Here is a 20,170-nt window from a genome sequence, read left to right as displayed (position 1 = left end):
TACTTTGAAGGCACAAGGAAAACTAACGCATCAGGAGATACATGATATGGTAAAAAGACCACTGGCTTTGGGCTCATGGGATACGGAAGTGAGTCCTGGCTCTGCTTCTAGTTTTGTGACCTTAAACAAACTGCTTCACTTTCCAAGCCCCAGGTTTCTCACCTACAGAATGAGAGGATTGCACTAGAAGACCTTTGTTCCAGCTCCTAAATCCATGATCTAGCTATTCTCATATGTCTAATGTCAACCACAACAGTCTCTATGGACAAGCATTAAATCAAGCACATCAAATAGAAGACTGTCCTCTAAGTGACTGGTTCCATCTCCCTTTCCTTTGAGTATAAAGCATGTCTTAGCAAAGTATCCCAACAGAATAATTTGAACACAATAAATACCTGAAACAAAGGACTGTACAACAGAAAGCACACTGGACTTGGGTTCAAATCCTAGCTCTGCTAGTTATTAGTTGTGTGACTTTGGGCAATTCAATGGACCACCATTTCCCACCCTTAAAAATGAAAGGACTGCACTAGATAATCTCTAAGGTTTCTTCTAGTTCTAAACCTATTAGTCAATAATCCCATTCAATTGCCTTGACAAAAAAGCTTGTGATAAGTAAATTTTCTATAACTCAAAACTGACTAACTTACCTGTGCCTATGGTTTAAAAAACTGCAGGGAAAACAATACCCATAACTTACAAACATATTACTCATATGAGATTTATATACGTTTATATATTTTGTATTATTATTGTTTTAATATATTATATAATATAATCATTATTATAATTATATTATATATGCATATATATGTATATGCATATGTATATACACACACATATAGATATATATATACATAGATATATACACATTATACAGGAGAGTTCAGATATACATAGATTATATACAAGTATACATTTACATATATATAATCTCATATAATAATATATCTATTATTTATACATATATGTATATGTAATGTGTATATATGTAAAAATGCAGGCCACTGAATATACAACACATATGTGTGTTGTCTCATATTAAAAACATGCCTTGTTGCTTTACACATACACACACACATACACACCTATATATATATATATATACATACATACATACATACATACATACATACATACTAACATACACATATATGTACATGCACATGTAGAGAATAATAGTGCCCAATAAGTCATTTTATACAAGGTGTCCTGAAAGTCTCAGGGCAGTTTAAGCTATTAAACTTAAAACTGACCTAGGGCTTTTGAGACACCCTTTATAACACATATCATACCCCAAGCAAAGGCTGGTCTTTTAGCCTATTTTTTTGGTTTGTTTGTTTTTCAATTCTACATCAGTAAAGAGGTAATGGCTAGTTTAAACACACGAGAGAGATTTGCATTGTTTAGTGAGATTAATAATCTCTAAATGGGTATAAGCCTAGGGAATGATAGAATTTATTTTAGATGAAAAATTATGAGTTCAGTCACAACAGCTCTGAGCCCCCAATCAGGAAAATTTCTAACATTCAGGTAGAGGTTGGATTCTCTGCTTAACTTTATTTTTTATCTATTTCTAGTTAACTTTCAGCCACTTTAACATAAAGGCAAAATTCACTTTACTAGAAATGAAACAACAATTCATATTATAGGGTCTGAGGATTAATGGGCCCTGGGAGAGGAAGTCTGAGAAAGAGTCGACCTTCTTCCTCAGGCTTTCCCTCAGCCTCCTTCTTGTGCTCTGAGATGCTTACAGTGCCACTGACCTTCCTCTGCCACAATTTAGCCCCACCATTGCTCCTCAGAGATGATCTATAAGGCCATGCTTACTCTAGCCCCTTGAATTCACACTCTTAAGATTTCTAACTAGTTGTGAAACAGCTCCTTTCTCTTAAAATAAATTTCTTAGGCTGTGAACATGTCTCTCTCACAATGCCTGTGAATGATTTAAGGACCCTTTTCATACTTGGTTCTGATTGACTGGTTCAATCAATAAGTGCTTTTACCTAGCTAAGGTAATTATTTTTAAGTGATGGGATAATCAATGGAGACCCACCCTTACGAATGTTTTTTAATAGCCAAAATAATTACTCAGCGAAAAGTCAGAGCTCTAATTGTTCCTTACAGATCCATGGTATCACACAAGTCTGTAGTTCATTTAACTCTATCCAGCCAACACTGATAATCGATACTATTCCTTCTCAGTCACACAAATTCCCCTAAACACATGACACAGGTGATATAATCACTCAACGTAAGGTAATAGATTCTAACCCTAGTGAGACACAGTGAATGACAGGACTGAAGTTTGGGATTCTTAAATACGGACTAGGGAGCCAACTGGATGAAATCCTTAATCAGACGCTAAACAGCTGATGTTCTTAAAATATTCAGGGATCGAGACCTGGAATAAGAGCCAGGAAAAAGTTGAAGATTTTTCTTTCTTGTGGCATGGTCTGGCAAGAGGGTCATGAAGCCATATAATTAACAGATCAGCTTCAACCTTCTGAGGGTGGAAATATGAAAGCTGGTCTCAGTAGGCATAACCAGGAGTACAGGGGAAAAAAATAAAGGAACTTCACTAAAATACACTCAGATAGCTTAACTAAGGGTAAAGAGAAGTCATTAGTAGACCCAATGGGCAGTTTCTGGTACCAACTTCCTAAAGAAGTATTTAATGCAACCAAGTTATAAATATACACATTGCAAGTCACTATGTACTTTATTAACTCTACTAATGGTAAACATAAACATTTCAGGAATATGAAAACATTATTTTCTCAAAAGCGGACATCATTGCTACATATCTACTATACTTCACATGATTTTCATCTTTGTCTTACTCGCTGCATCTTTTGTAATACCCTTGTTCTGCCCTCTGAAGTTGTCCTGGTAATATTTTAGTTTTTTCACTTTATTTCACTTGGGGGCTTGGGAACAGTTATTTATTAGCAAATGACTGTAATATAAAAGACAAAAGACATCAATAAACCTTTTTTAAATCCTAGAGTAGCTATGGGTGTTGAGGCTTTGAGAGGATCTTTGAATTCAGAAATAAGACTTTTTTTTATAAAGGTCTGTCTAGAGGCAAGTCTCCAACACCAGCTTGGTTTTCATTCTTGAATACCTTCACTCATGGAATTTTTGAGAACCAAGTTACTTTTGTTTTCATATCTAAGAAACAAAAAGAAAAAAAGTGAATCCACTCCTATTTCTTAAACACACACAAACACACATACACACCCACCACCACCACCAAAGTAAGGATGGTGTGAAAAGGATAATCAAAACTACCATTCAGGTAATGTGTCCTAAATTAAGACACAAAGACGTTAAATGAAAAAAAATGTTTAAATAGCTTAACCTAGTGAATAGCAATAAACAAAGTAATTCCACAAACTAAGAACCAAAAAGATAATAAATATAAAAATACCAAAAGTATATATGCATCAGGCAAGGTGGAACCTTGACCAAAAGCTTGTGTTCTCTGCAGACCTAGAATACAACTGTGGGTAACACTAAAAATTTCTTGGTCTTAAGTAATGCCCAAGTATGGCAAAAAAAGAGTGGTAGATACTGTACTACAATGTAAATACTGCCACGGTGGAACACTAAAGATTGGTTTGTTGTCCTGTAATGCCCACTTGAAGAAGTCAAAGGTTTCTTTAGTCCTCAGACATGGAACCAAAAGCAACTATTACTGATGCCAGCCCATTTATGCCACTTCACTAACTGCTAAAACTTCCATGTAGTTATATGTTAAGTGTAACTACTTTTAGAAAAATGTTTCTTAAAATAAAAAACCCAGCTTCTGTCCTAGTGAAAATTCTTATCTCACTAATATGTTCAACTGTAAAGCACAACATTAGAGGCTTAGAAATTCACAGCTAAAAAACTAATTATTTAAAAAGAGATATTGTAAGACCTACAGGAGATGCACAAGCACTATAAAACTTTGCGCTGCCATACCAGGGTATAAATTCAAAATTGACCAGCTTATTTGCCTGTTATATTTTTAGTAACATATCTCTATGCAGTTTAAGGAAATAGGAGACTGTAACTAAAGAAATACATCTATTCATTATAAAAATGATGAGTTCTTTGACAATCTGTTTATAAAGCAGGAGTTCCAGGTATTTTCTCCTTGAAATATCAGCATGCCATTTACTAAATTGAAACTAAAGAAGCAAACTCCTAATGGTACAAAGATTTAAATGATAATTCAAACAGTATTACCTCATCTGTCACTGGTTGTCTTCTTAAAAGTCGTCTGGTTCATTTAGTTCTAGAAGTCACATTACAAAATTTTTTTTAAATTTCCCTACGATATATAATTTTTTTGTTGCTTTAATCTAACTTCAGAAGTCTCTGGTCTGAATCAGAGCCCTCAATATTAATCTACTGAGAGAGTTGGAGAAAACACCTCTGTGGCTAGTTTAACTTGTCACTGGATATCACTGTTGCTCCACATAAATCCATTTGGAATAGAATATCTTTGGCAATGATATACTTTTACCCGTAGCCCCTCCCGCTGGCCCAGGAGTCACAATTTCCTGGCAAAGAGCCCAAAAACAGTAATTACAACAACAAATGAAAATAACAGTATAAGGAGGAGAAAATCTTCTTGGCCTTTTATAGTGGCTGAAGGAGTTGGGCAGTTATGAATTCAGAGATGATGATGATGATAAACTAAAATAAAAACTAAGCTTTTATGCTGAGAGGTTATGCTGAGACTGACTATATTATTAAATAAATGCTTGATAATAGGAAAAATACAACAATGTGAATTTGGAAGAGAAAGATAAGTATTTTTAATATTTTGGAATCACTATGATCCAGAGGTATAACTTCTATAAAATGCCTTGAAAGAGTATGGAAATCAGAGATGACTATTCAAAGAAATAATAACTTAAAAATAAGAGGAATAAAACACATTTTTTAAAAAAAATTCTTTATAATACTATCATATAAGCAACAAAAAGGATTTATCTAGGATGTAAAACTCAAAATCTTTCAACAGCATAAGGGTAAACCATCAGGCTTTGGTTTCAAATGTCCTAGCATACCATTCTTATAAAAAATTTCTTTTGCAATTTTCTCAGGGGGACACACTCAGGACAAATGCATCTTGTTTATCTGAGTGTCCCAGGAGAACAGAAGCCATACTCAGATGTTGCAAGAGTCTCCAGTATAAGAGTCAAAACATCCCATAATATGTCATCATTAATACAGAAGAAAATATGAAATAGTTCTGTTAAATCCACTCATTTAAAATGAATTCAAAGCAGTCCAGAAACTGTGAATATTAGCAATATATTATTTTCTATTTTGGAGAGAAATGTGGAAGAAAATTAGAATAAATTCATTTAACATGATATCAATTGATACAAGAACTTCAAATATCTCTACAACTCATCCCAATCTCGAGGTGCATTGCACCCAATTACATGAAACTCTTTTAAGAAGGAGATACTGTTAGAGTAGTACCATTAGCCTTAATTTTCAAAAAGTTAAACATGGGAATAGAGGGAAAGAGAACAGGCAGAACTTGGGTGGATACAGGGAAACTCAATGATGAATCAGAGGAGAAAGAAAAGACAAAACTGATACTTCTAAGAGAGTTCACTTCTCTAAAATCTACCTACCTTCTTCTAGTACGTATAGATTTCCTCACCCCTTGCTTTTTTTCTCCCTGCCCCCCTCTAAATTCTTGCTTTTCTCTTCTCTAATCTTCTTATAATCAAGAGCCAGGATAAAGGAGTAGATTTCTAAAACGTAGCACAGTCTTCATAATGGAACCACACAAACTGTACTTTGTGTGACAGGAATTAGGGCATAAAATTTTATTATCTAAATCATAAATCTGCCAGTACACCATGGCTAACAATACTCCAAAGCCTACCACCAATACAAAAAGAAAAAAACTTTTAAAAAACCCTAGAAATTCTAATTGTAGTAAATAGTGTACAGCTATTTTACCTCTTATCTAAAATACAGAACCTTTAGAATATGTCACGTAACAATTCTGAAGGACTAGTTCTCAGACACAGTTACATTTTTTTCAAAACCACATTACTAGTTCCGTGCACTGAAATACCCCTATTTCCCCAATACCTCCCACAAAAGTACTAATTCAAGACATTGTTTAGTTATGATTTATGAAATTTAGATATTTAACACCACAAAATTAGAATCATTTTTACTAACTCAACTTTAAATAACTACAGTTGCCAATTAATATAAAGAAAACATTCCAAAGGTGTCAAATGGTACTATTTGTGCCATGGCAAGCCATGGTAAAATATCTTAGATGTAAATTCAGTGCAGAAAAAAAAAGAGACAAAAATTCCTTTCATCCCAAAACATAAAATGAACCACTAACTCTCTTTTTAAAAAGTAATGAAGAACCAAAAGTGATCAAATGATGGTCCTTACAATTCAAAGATACAGCTGAAAAAAATCACATTACTAAATAAAAATCTAAGAACCTGAAAGAAAAATCTAATGCCTCTAACTCCACATATTGTCCCTTTGCTCAAATAGGTCCATTTAGCTCTCTCTTGCTTATTAGAGGCTTCTCTTCAACAAGTAGCTGCATCTTCTAAGCATTTGAAGATAATGATTTAAATCTTGGGGTGAATAATGCTATATAATCAGAAACAGATACAATAAGAAAACTTCTAAAACTGTAGCTAAAGATACATCCTTGCTAGTCCTCAAAATAGATATTTAAAAAATGAGATAAGCCTGTTTTTTTATCAGGCAAAAACTGAGCATTTCCCATGAATTTTGACTGCAGCTGAACATAAATATAGTTGTTCCTAAACTTACATCAGATTTACTAAACCAAGAAGACAATGTGTACAACAGCAATAACTTCGATTAATAGTTTTTGCAACAAGGATTATAAACTGCAGATTTACATTCAGCAGTAAAGAACCCAAAAAACAATAGTAAAAGACAATATTAGCAATAAAGAACCTCAAAATGATGCTTTATGTATGGCATGAAAGACGTCAAAAATAATGCTTAATTTTAATTATTTTGATCTGAAATTTAATAATTTTAATTTTCAAACACCTCACAGAAACAAAACTAAAATTGCAAGAAACACCCCTGCTAAATCATAAACATTTTTGCTACATGAAGAGATGTGAGAGTGTTTTGTCCAATGTAATCAAGGCAATATATGCCTGGAGATAAAATCAAAATATATCTCGAGGGCAAAAATTGATGGAAAAATAACAGGAGACAGTGAGTTACATTCTACTTTCATTTATGGTGTTCACTGCGAGCAGACGCAGTGAATATTCAAGAAGACTTGGAAGCATAAGAGAAAAAAAGTTATAAAACAACATAAAACCACAGAAATGCTTTATCTTCCAAAGCAGGGGGGATTTGGAATTCCTTTATAAAGGATTTTCAATCTGCCCAGAAGGAATAAAAAATACATAAGCTCTATAACATTCAACCATTATATTTTTTTCCCTCCAGTAGCAAATAACTACACTGAATTTAAATGTTCTGATACCCGTCTTTCCTCTGCTAAATTCACTGGAGAGCTTACCCTGAATGTTTCCAATGATTATACTGGATTCCTGGAGCACAAGCAAATGCTTGCGCTGTTTTTGAAAAGCCATGCTTGTATCTCATTATATCCTGTTCTGCTTCTCTATCCTTCATGTTTTCTTTCAAAATGGTATCAGTAATATGAGCTGTAACCTACATAAGAAATGTCAGCTTTAGGCTGAGATTCCTTCCATCATGGCCTTCCCTACATTAACATTCTGACAACACATCTAATTATCCTGCTATTCAACACAGATGACATGGGTACCTCTTGGATGAATGAGGAAGTGGAAGGAAAAGGAAAAATAAACTCACCTTTCTTTGGACATCCTCAATGATTTATTTCCCCTGGACAAGAATACTGGATCAACAAGCTACACTTGTAGCTTGAGACTGTTTGAGAACCGTCGCTCACTTGTTAGCACAGAGAAGAACTCAGTCCCTGAGAGTCCCCAACAAATTCTGGCACAAGGCCGAACCCTAACTGGGCAGTGACTGGGTGACCAACAGCCTCAGTTGTAAATGCCTGAAAACTCAGGAACAATAAAGAGGAATGGAAGAAGAGAGACAATCAAAATTCAGAACTGATTAAGACTGGCTGACTGGTTTGGGAAACATACAAACTAAACTGCCAGTTTCTGTAAAGGAATCCGGACTGGCAAACACACAGAAAAAGGCAAAGCAAATTTATCCCCCAAGAAGACCCTCGAATAATAATCAAACAATGTTATTAGTTTGGCAGACAAGTGGTCCTGTCCCAATTTAAATCATTTTTCCATTAGCTGGCTCTGAAAAGAAATAGATGCAGCAAATACTTCGTGCTTAGCTTCATTTAATATTTCCTCTTATGTTGTATGAGGGAAGGGACAAGGGAAAAGTATTATATATGCTGATAAAATTACAAGAGGACCTTGAATTGTTGTACATTGAAAGATGTCATTTTCTTGATTAATTCATCAACTACTTTTAAAGAAAATATTTGGGTTACAAATATATATATTCCATTGGTTGAGAAAGCCTGTTAACTTCATTTAACAAATATTTGTTGATGGTAAGCTTATACAACTAGTTGTTGTTGTTCAATCATTTCAATTATGTCCAATTTGAGGTTATCTTGGCAAAGATACCGGAGTGGTTTGCTATTTCCTTCTCCAGTTCATTTTACAGATGAGGAAACTGAGGCAAACAGGGTGAAGTGACTTGCCCAGGTCACCCAGCTAGTAAGTGTCTAAGGCCGGATTCAAACTCAGATCTTTCTGACTCCAGACCCATTACTTTATCTATTGAGCCATCTAGCTACCCAGGGGTAAGGACCAGATCCCCTGATTTCAGTGAGGCAAGGAACTCATAGATGAAGAAACTCCTTCTATCAGTGCAGGTCAGCAGCTTCTCTGAAACTTAAAGTCTAAGAGAGTTACTTCATACACTGAGGGGTTAAGTTGTCCAGAGTCACCAAGTCAGTATGAGTAAGAGACAAGATTTGACCTTGGACCTCTCTGTGATTCCAAGGACAGCTCTCTATCCAGGATGAAATGTTGCCTCTGCTTTCTAAAGCTCTATGATTGACAGTTATATCACTAGAATGAATCTGACCACCAATTAAGATTCTTCATTAGTAAAAGTTTTCAGTTCAGTATATTAGAAATTTTTCCACATAGGAACATATTTCTAACCATAATGGAAGTTAACGGAAACCAGGATTCACTCCTAAGACATAAAATGAAAATGTCAATATAGTTCAATAGATTAATAATAAACATATTTGTTTGATAGGAACTATTCCCTTAGTAGATGGAGGTGGAGTCATGACAAAAATGACAACGGCTGAGGATACTCTTTTTGCTCAAGACATATTTTTTGTTTTTTGGAGGCAATCAGGGTTAAGTGACTTGCCTAGAATCACACAATTTTTCAATGTGTGAGATCACATTTGAACTCAGGTCTTCCTTATTCTAGGACTGTGCCACCTAGCTGCCTCTTCAGGATATGATTTTTGAAGGAACATTAATAAAGTTAAATTGTGAATAATGTGACTACCTATGATGATAGAAGTTTCATTTGAGAGTTGCCCATCTTAATAAAATTATAAGTCCAGTCCCAATCCCTTTTAATATAAAACATGAAATGTCAGGAAAAGACAGAGGGGCAAGGAGTAGAATGATACGTCGTACTGATAAAACATTTGGAAGAGAAGTCACTTAACCTTTCTAGGCCTCAGGATCCTCATGTGTCAAAAGAAGGGGGTTAGACTATATGACCTCTAAGGTAGGTCCTTTCCAGGTCTAAATCAATAATCCCATGAGTCTAAGTAGACTAAAACTATCTTATATTTGCCCAGACCCTGTTATCCTCACCTGCCACTGTTTGGGAATGCTGACAGTAAATGAAAGCATTTGAATGACATGCAAACAAAAACATCTAATTCACTGACACCTGTTAATTTCTAATGCCCTTTGTTATTTTGACAGTGAGATCCCAGTCACACATAAAACTGTCACAGCATGCTGGAGATCTGGGTTCACTTACTGGATGTGTGATCATGGGCAAATAATTTCCAAGCCATAGTTTTCTCTTATTTCTTAATTTCCCACATTACTGTTTACGGCACCAACACCCATTCAGTCACCTACCTTTGAAACCAAAGAGTCATCTTCAACCCTTCATTGTCGCTCAACCTCTATCCCCACCAAGTACCATGTTTTATTGTTTCTAACTCTACGTCTCTTGTGCCCATCCCCTTCTTTCCTCTCAGTTACCATCTCAGTTCAAGACCTCACCACCACTTGTCTAAACTACTGCAGTAGCCTCCTAACTGATCTCCCTGCCTCCAATCTAGCCCCTCTCCAATTATATAGCTGCCAAAGTAATATTCTTAATATACAAGTCTGACCATGTCACTTACCTTCTCAAGAACCTCTGATGCTCCCTGTTGCCACTAAGGTCAACTACAAACTCCTCTGTTTGGCATTTAAAGGCCTTCACAAATTGGCCTCACCCTCTCTTTCAAAACTCATCACACATTATTTCCCTTTACACACCCTACAAGCCAGCTAAACTGGTTGCCTCTCTGTCCCCCTCACATCACATTCCTTCTCCCTTCTCTCTACCTCTGCACAAGTGACCCCAGGGCCTGGACCACACCCCCATCACAGCTCTGAATCAAAGCTCATGTCAAGCACTTCTTCTTGAATAAAGCCTCTCAACACTCCAAATACTAGTGGGTTCCTCCCCAAAATTACCCTGCATTTTGTACATATGTTCAATCTACTTATATGTAGATATGTTACTTCCCCTGAAAAAATATAAGTTCTTTAAGGGCAGGTAGGGCCTGTTTCAGGCTTGTCTCTGTACTCCTAGCACTATACCCGGTACTTAATAAAAGCTTGTTGGTTTAAAAATGGTCATAACACTTATGCTATCTACCTTCGGGAGCTGAGGCAATGAAACCTTAAAGGACTCTATAGATGCAAGTTCTCTCTAAGAACAGCCATACACTAAACTATAAACACAGACTGAATGTGGATTCTATCCAGAATCAACATAAAAAGGCAAAACTGGTTTACTAGAGCCAATGTAACATCCCAAACTGAAAACCTAAAGGAGATTTTAAAACACAAATCAGTCTTTTTCTGCACAAACCTCAAATTCAAATCCTATGGACTTAAATTTTAAAGCCAAAAATATTACATTATGTGATATAAAAGCAAAAACCATCAATTAAAATAAGTTTAAAGAATTACTGCCAATTTATAAGTACCATATTTTTGGTTTCATACAGTTAATAGCTAGCATTTGCAAAGCACTTTACAAATATTAGCTCATTTGATCCTCACAACAACCCTGGGAGGCAAGTACTATTATTATCCCCATTTTACAGATGAGGAAACTGAAGCTAAATGAGGCTGACTGATTTGCCCAGGGTCCTTCACACAACCAGATGTGAATGCATGTCTTCCCAACTCCCAACTAGAGCACAGGTGGAGAGAGTACTGGGCCTGGAATCAGGAAGACTCATCTTCCTGAGTTCAAATCCGGCCTCAGACACTAGCTGTGGGACCCTGGGCAAGTCACTTAGCCTCATTTAGCTTTAGTTTCCTCATCTATAAAATGAGCTGGAGAAGAAAATAAAAACCACTTCAGTATCTTTGCCAAGAAAACCCCAAATAGGGTCACAAAAAGTCAGACGTTACTGAAAACGACTGAACTTCCCAACTCCAGGGCTGGCAGTTTATGTACCATGGTGCCATTATACACGGGTCAAGTCCACAGGTCTATTTTAGGGCTTTAAACAAGTGTGCTTAATTCCCTCAGATCTCAGAAGCAGCCACATAATTGCTAACAAGCATCTTAAAAATGTGGAGTCTGACAAGCCACAAGGTCTCTTGGGCACCTTGATCCTTGATTTAGACTGTAAAAACTATACTACAATCCACAGACATGGCACTTCTGAGAACTTGCAACCAAAACATTAAACCAGGTAAAACATGTTTCAGTTTAAAAAAAAAAAAAGGCTAAGTTACATTTCAAATTTCAGTGAATAGAGCACTAGGTTTGAAATCAGGAAAACCTGAGTTTAAGTCCAGCTTCAGACACTAGTTGTGACCTCTGGCAAGTCATTTGAACTCTGTCTGCTTCAGTTTCCTCATCTGTAAAATGAGAATAATAGCACCTAACCCAGAGTTGTGGTGAAGATCAAGTGAGATTACAATTGCAAAGTGCTTAGCACAGAGTAAGAGCTATTATTAATCTTACAAACTGTGTTCATGAAGAAAAAGCCAACTTCACAATCTTCAAGAAATATTTTTACTAACCAACAACTACCAAGAGTCGAAATGCAAAATAAAATACCCAATTTTGGCATCTTGGACCCAATCAATGTTGAGAACTGGAGAAAAGCTTATTTGTTCCATTCGCAGCCTTGAAAAGTACAATCCCCTATTTGGTTTAAACACTTCAGAATTTTAGATATTACAAGCCATTCCCCAATTGATAAATGGTCAAAGGATACGAACAGGCAGTTCTCAACTGAAGAAATTAAAGCCATCTATGGTCATATGAAAAAATGCTCTAAATCACTACTGACTAAAGAAATGCAAATCCAAACAACTCTGAGGTACCACATCATACTTAACAGATTGGCTAATATGACAAAACAGGACAATGACAAATGTTGGAGAAGATGTGGGAAAATTAGAACACTAATAATGCATTGTTGGTGGAGTTGTGAAATGATCCAACCATTTCAGAGAGCAATTTGGAACCATGCCCAAGGACTATAAAAATGTGCATACCCTTTGACCCAGCTTCTAGGGCTGTATCCCAAAGAGATCACAAAAATGGGAAAAGGACCCCCACATACAAAAATATTTACAGCAGCTCTTTCTCTGGTGGCAAAGAATTGGAAATTGAAGGGATGCCCATCAATTAGGGAATGGCTGAACAACTTATGGTATATGAATGGAATGGAATATTATTGTGCTGTAAGAAAGGATGAGCAGGTGAACTGGAGAAAAACCTGGAAAGACTTGTATGGTCTGATGCTGAGTGAAGTGAGCAGAACCAAGAGAACATTGTACACACTAACAGCCACATTGTACAACGACTAACTTTGATAGACCTAACACTCTCAGCAATGCCAGGATCTAAGACATCTCCAAAAGTCTCATGATGGAAAAGGCTATCCACATCCAGAGAGAGAACTATGGAGTTTGAATGCAGACTGAAGCATACTATTTGCTTTTTTTTCTTGTTTTGTTTTGTTTCCCCTTTCTTGTGGTTCCTCCTAGTGGTTCTAATTCTTCCTTACAACATGACTAATGTGAAAATACGTTTAATAGGAATGTATATGTAGCGCCTATATCAGATTGCATGCCATCTTGGGGAGGGAGGAGGAGAGGGAGAGGGAGAAAAATTTAAAACTCAAAAGCTTATGGAAGTCATTATTGAAAACTAAAAATAAATTAATATTTTAAAAAAAGAAAAGATTCAAAATTTAAAGACTCAAAACCTGAGCAGAAACATAGACATACACACACATTCTGTTTGACCCCATAAGGCAGAAACCAGGAACAACGCGCAGAAATTTCAAAGAGCACGTTTAGGCTTAATGTCAGGAAAAACTTTCAGCAATTAGATGGTCCAAAAGTGGAATGGGCTGCCTCCCCGGGTGGTAAATTTCCCCTTCCTGAAGATCTGCAAAGACTGAATAATCACTTGTCCAATGTGCTATAGTAGGGAAACTCTCCTAAATGGGTTGGACTAGCTAGACACTGAGGTTTCTTCCACCTGTCAAATTCTATGACATTAATGTAAGGGTAAAGTTCCATCCCCACCCCAATTAACAGAATTAGAGAAGGCCCAGTTAACCTTGATTCAATCAAATGTATAAAACAGGTATGAACAAATACTTAACCAGATTGAGAAAACTACAGAATTTTGGCCATAGGGGGAAAAGGCAGATGATGCCACACAGGAAATATTTGTTGAAAAAGTCAAATCACACCTCTTGGGCTATGTATAAATGCAGCAAGCTAGGTTAAAGTTCATCATCAGTCAAGTAGTGAACCAATTCTGTTGTGAAGACACCCAGTTTGAGAGCTGAAAGTCAAGGCCCTGAGAGAAAACTTGTTCTTCCTCTTCTCCCTCCCCCATCCCTCATCTACCCATCATCATCAGAGACTAGTCAAGAAGCAGCTAGTGCATCCAAGGAGGATCATAAGAGGCTGAACCAGCAGCAGACAATGCAGTCAGCTAAGAGCGAGAGTCACTTGAGGAAAGGCAGCTTTAGGCAGTGTGGCATCTCAGGTAGAGAGGGGTGCTGCCTACAGACTCAACAAAGCACCCACCCTCAGAATCCAGCAGAGAACTATACCTAGGGAAGGAGAGGCAGCCCTCAACCACACGTGCTCTTTGTGGTTTAAGAGCACGTCCACTCCACAGGTATTTGTAGCAGTACACATCACTGCTGTTCTCACTATGCTATCCTTAGTAACATCTCTGTGGAAAAAATAAAAAGCTAGTGACTAAACATGACTTCTTTTAGTGACAGAATTAGAACTCTAACGGCTCAGGACTGCCCTAGAATCCTGAGAGCAGCAGCCGGCTCACCACCCTCTGGGTGAGCAGCTCACTAATGGGACAGGGATCTTGGGAAGCAGCCCCAAAGGAGGGGTGACATACAGCTACAGACATGTCTGTATGCGCGCACGCACACACTGATAGCTACCATGTACACAGCATGTACTCTGCCAGGCTCTGAGTAAGCGCTTCCCAAGTGTTAGCTCCTCGGATTGTCCCAGCCCCCAGGGAGGCGGTACCATCCCCAATGAGGGTTGCAGGTTCACATTTCAGAGAGGCCTTCTAACCCATCATCCCTCCTATAGGGGCAGGACTAGCCAGGTTTTGGTTAAAGAAGCTGCCTCCACCAGCACAGGTTTGCACCTTCTCTGCAATCCACAGCCTTAGAGAGTTGACTAGAGCCCTGGAGTTTAGGCGACCTGCCCAAGTTCATGCAGCCAGGACATCTCAGAGACAGCTGCCCTTCTACTCAGACTTCAGGGTTTCAGGCCATCTTTCTACCCACTATGACCCACTACCTCAAAATTCTATTCTATGTTACAGATATATTATCTCTCCTACCAGACTATACAATCTTTACAATAAAACTGGGTCTCATTTCTCTTTTATCACTCTGCTTCCCAACAATTCCAGTGTCTTCACACAAAGGCAGCAGAGGACAGTGAGAAGAAAGCTCGGAGTCAGAAGCCCTGAGATTAAATCCTACTTCTGACATTTAGTGTGTTAGAATTTTGCGACCTATAGAAAATCATAATCTCTGAGACTCAGTTTCCTCATCTGTAAAGCAAGGATATTTACATGATATCTGTTTCATAGGGATGGCGTGAAGAAAGTGCTTTGTAAACATAAATTTAAGTTATAATAGTACACATGTGCTTTAAAATATTTAATTAAGAGGCAGCTAGGTGGCAAAGTGGATAGAGCACCGGCCCTGGAGTCAGGAGGACCTGAGTTCAAATCCAGCCTCCGACACATAATACTCACTAGCTGTATGTGACTCTGGGCAAGTCATTTAACCCCAAATGCTTCACCCCCCAAAATAAATAAATCAATGCTTAAGAAAAAAGATAAAATATTTAATTAATAAAAGAACTGAAACTGAATTTAAGGAAATTAGGTAGGAAAATATCACAGCAATCCAGGTATTAGTGATGAGTACACTGACTAGAATTACGGTTGGGAAAGTGGAGAAAGATGATAAAATCTAAGTGATATTTCAGCAAATACCTGCATTTTATGGCTAGCTAGTTATACTGGAACATCAAAAATTAGCTTCAAGGTTATAGGCCTTAGAAATCAAAGCTAAATTTTTTTAATAAGCAGGTAACTATATAAAGCAAACACGACTTACAATTTAGGAGTAGAAATATGTTTGTTTCCTTTCCCCTCCTCACTTCCCAGAGTTTAAAATGTGAAAAAGGCTTGCCTGCATAAAATTCAATGGTAAAAAACAAAACTTTTTTTATGTTTGTATTTAGGAGAGGCAGCATGGTGTAATGGAAACATTACTCCACTGGTCTTAAGAGTCACAGTACTTGGTTCTGAGTCATAATTAACATTTACCGGCTTTAAGACTTCAGGCAAATCACCTAGAACCTCAGTCTCAGTTCTTCTATCTGCAAAATAGATAAGCTAATACATTATCTACCAACATAGTGTTGCTGTAAGATAAGTGCTCCGTAAACATTAAAATGCTAAATAAAGATGAACTGTATCACTCAAAATAAGGGAAACAAAACTCTCACTTTAACTAGTTATAAGAAAATGCCAAAGAAAAATCTCTGCTTCAAATACATTTAAAGGAGAATTCTATCAAACTTTTAAAAGAGCAATTAATACCAATACTGTATAAATTAGCCTTAAAAATTGGTAAAGGAAATATTCTACACAACTCCTTTTAGGAAAGAAGTATAGTCCTGATACCTAAAGAATGGAAGGATAAGAAAAGAAAGAGAACAATATCATTAATTTAGATTTTAAAATTTTAAATAAAATCCTAGCAAAAAGATTGCATGAATTTATCAAAAAAAAATTAATCACTGATCAATCTGGATTAATGCCAAGGAAATAAGGATGGTCCCGAGATAAGAAAACAATAATCATATTAAAGACAAAAAATTCAAACCTCAATTATTATCAGTTGATATAATCTCTGACAAAATACAACATTCATTTATGATTAAAAGTCCTACAAAACACAGGCATAGAAAGTTTTTTAATATGATTTTTAAAAAAATTATCTGTCTAGAATTCCCATTTACTCAGATTTATTAATACCTAGGAAGAAAGGGCAAAGAGTCAACACAGATTTGCAAAGAGACAACACAAGAAGAGGAAAGCAAAAACTATGGTTAGAGGAACATGAGGAAAAAGATTCAAGTTATACTTCACATGAGCAAACTAGAAAGCTTTTTTTTTGGGGGGGGGCTAGTGGGAGGGGACAACAGACCTATGGATATTCCAGTGAAGAAATTGCTACACAACTAAGGGCAGCTAGGTGGAGCAATGGATAGAGCCCTGGGCCTGGAGTCAGGAAGACTCAATTCATCTTTGTAAGTTCAAATCCTGCCTCAGACTTAACAGTTGGGTGACCCTGGGCAAGTTACTTAATCCTGTCTGCCTCAGTTACTCAATCTGGAGAAGGAAGTGGCAAACGACTCCAGTAACTTTGCCAAGAAAACCTCAAATGGGGTCATGAAGAACCTGACACTATGAAAAACAACTCAACAAAAAACACAACTAGTTACAGTACTTAAATCCCCATCTAACTCCATGGCCAGTCAATGAATATTTATTAAGTACCTACTATGTGTTAAGCTCTGGGGAGACAAAGACTGCCCCTACTCTCAAGGAGCTCATTGTCTAATGGGGAAGACAATATGTAAACAACATGTACAAACAAGCTATATACAGGATAAATTAGAAATGATCACTCAAGGAAAGACAAAAGAATTAAGGACAATATGGAAAGGCTTTCTATAAAATGTGAAATTTTAGCTGGGACTTTAAAAAAGCCAAGGAAGCCAGGAGGAAGAAATGAAGAGTGAGAGTGAGCATGCAGGCATGAGGGACAGTCAATGAAAATGCCTGGAGTTAGAAGACATTGACAATTTTGTACAAGGAACAAAAAATCCATGTAACTGGATTGTAGAGAATGTAGAGAAGAGGAAGATGTGCAAGAAGGGCCAAGTTATGAAGGGCTTTCAACATCAAACGGAGGATTTGGTATCTGATCGTAGAGGTGATAGGGAACCACAGGAGTTTACTGAATGAAGAGGTGACATGATCAGACCTGTGTTGATTAGGAAGATTAGCTACTTTGGTAGTCAAGGAGAATGTACTAAAGAGGAGAGAGACTTGTGGTCCTCTATCTCCCAGGCCATCTCTTGCCAAAAGATAAGAAACAGTAAATTTAGGAGTGACTATGTAAGAAAAGCAGACTGCAGTCACAGTGGAGGTTAGAACTGATCCAACCTTTCTAGAAAATAATTTGCAGTTATGTCAGAACACAGACCAAACTCTACATAAAATTTGCCTCAATACTAGGCATATTCCCTGAGGAGGTCTAAGGTCCTTTATATGCCAAATAATTAGTTGTAGCGGTTTTTTTTGTGGTAGCAAAAAAAAACAAAACAAAAAACCTGTAAATAAAGCAGACGAATGAACAAATTGTGATAATATAATGTAATATACCATAAAAGTGAATATGAGGAATTTAGAGAACTTTTAAAAGATCTCTAGGAACCAATGCATTCCAAAAAAAAGTAGAACCAAGAGAATTAAATATCAAATGACAAAAATAATATGAAGGAAAACAGAACTAAAAGGTTACAGAATTTGAATTAATGCAATAACTAATCTGAATTGTGGAAGACAAATGATGAAACACACTTCCTTCCACTTAACAGAGGGAGGGTAGACTATAAGAATGTAATATTTCCTATGTCTTCAGACATGTTGATATATTAGTTTGTTCTGCTTTATAACTATTTTTTTCTACCAGCGGAAGGACTAGTCATAGAGATGATAGTGATGTTAAAAACAAAACAAAACATCAAAACCACTAAATTTGATGTTTCACTCTGAACCAGGAGAGTTTCTACAGAAGTCTTTTATTGCTCGGACCCAAACCCAGGTAAGGAACTTATAGCGTGCAAACCAGGGTGAGCAGTAATCAGAATTTGCCCCAGATTCAACCACTTAGGAGCACTTAAAATTTACAAGTTCCCAGCCTGAGCTTTCCCTGCAATCCTGAAATAGCACAACACTCAATACCCCACAAAATCAACATTAGGAACAGCCTGGACCTTCCCTATAGAAGTGCCATAGAACCTAGCCCTAACATCAAGTCCAAAGTGAGAAAGGAGGCTGGAAGGATGAGTAAACAAACAAAAAAATCCCACCATAAAAAACTACTACGGCACCAGGGCCACTCAAGACACAAACCAAGAATTAGTGAATGACTCCAAAACATTTACAGCAAAACCTCAAAGAAAAATACAGCTTAGACACAACTTCAACTAGAATTCTTGGAGGAAATGAAGCAAGGTTTATAAATGAGTTGAAAACTATTTTTATAAATTAAATGAAGGTGCTACAAAAAAAATGAAAAAGAAATAATAGCTACTGAAGAAAGAATCAGAAAGGGAATTAACACCTTAGAACAAGAGATACAAAACATTTTCCAGGTAACAAACTCCCTAAAAATTAGAATGGACTAAATAGCGATCTATGACTCCACAAAACAATAAGAAATTTCAAAGTCAAAAGACTGAAAAAAAAATAGAAGAAATGTAATGTAACTCATAGTCAATAAGCATTTATTAATCATACTATGCTATGCACATATCTGAACAACAGATGAAGGGTAAAAAAATAATAATAATCACCATACTACCTGAAAGCCATGACCAAAAAAAAAGCCCAGTTATCATATCTGAATAAATCTTAAAGGAAAACTGCCCAAATTTCTGAGAACCAGAATGCTAGGAAATAGAAAAAAACTCACTGGTCACCTCCTGAAAGAAACCCAAAATTAAAACTCCCAGAAACATTATAGCCAAAATTCAGAGTTCCTAGGTTAAAGAAAAAAAAATACCATAAGCCATCAAATATAAAGAATTCAAGTACTGAGAAGCCACAGTTGGTATTTAGCAACCATCACTCAAAAGGAACAGGGACAGTGGAAAAGAATATTCCAGAAGGCAAAGGATATAGGCCTGCAGCTAAAAATATATTACTTAGCAAAACCAAGTATAATCATAAAAGGGAAAAACTGATCTTTAATGAAATAGAAGACTTCTAAACATTCCTGATGAAAAGACCAGAGATGCATGAAACTTTGAAGTACAAACACAAAAGGTTAAGAGAAATGTAAAAAAAGTAAACATGAACAAAAAATGATAAAGGATTTAACAGCTTATATTCAAATATGGAGGGATGACACATGTGTCTCCCTGTGAACCCTAACATCCACAGGGATCATAGAGGGAACCTAATTAGAAAGAGGGCCTGGGAGTGGTTC

General features: G+C 36.6%; 1 protein-coding gene across 3 annotated transcripts in view; it reads right to left on the bottom strand.

The window, feature by feature from the left end:
- NT5C2 (5'-nucleotidase, cytosolic II) overlaps nt 1–20,170 on the bottom strand; it is a 106,740-nt gene that overhangs the window by 56,242 nt on the left and 30,328 nt on the right. Inside the window, exon 1 of one of the 3 annotated variants that reach the window (XM_020967712.2) lies at nt 4,237–4,337. The exons of the other annotated variants lie outside the window; for them this stretch is intronic. Within the exon in view, the coding sequence (XP_020823371.1) occupies nt 4,237–4,241 (5 nt within the window). The 5' untranslated portion in view covers nt 4,242–4,337. Of the gene's footprint in view, nt 1–4,236; nt 4,338–20,170 lie in introns of those variants that run through there. 3 annotated transcript variants of the gene reach the window in all.

Source organism: Phascolarctos cinereus, unplaced genomic scaffold (genome assembly GCF_003287225.1).
Source record: "Phascolarctos cinereus isolate Bilbo 61053 unplaced genomic scaffold, phaCin_HiC Scaffold_3;HRSCAF=262, whole genome shotgun sequence".
Taxonomy (NCBI): domain Eukaryota; kingdom Metazoa; phylum Chordata; class Mammalia; order Diprotodontia; family Phascolarctidae; genus Phascolarctos; species Phascolarctos cinereus.
This window is presented reverse-complemented; position numbering and strand designations above follow the sequence as displayed.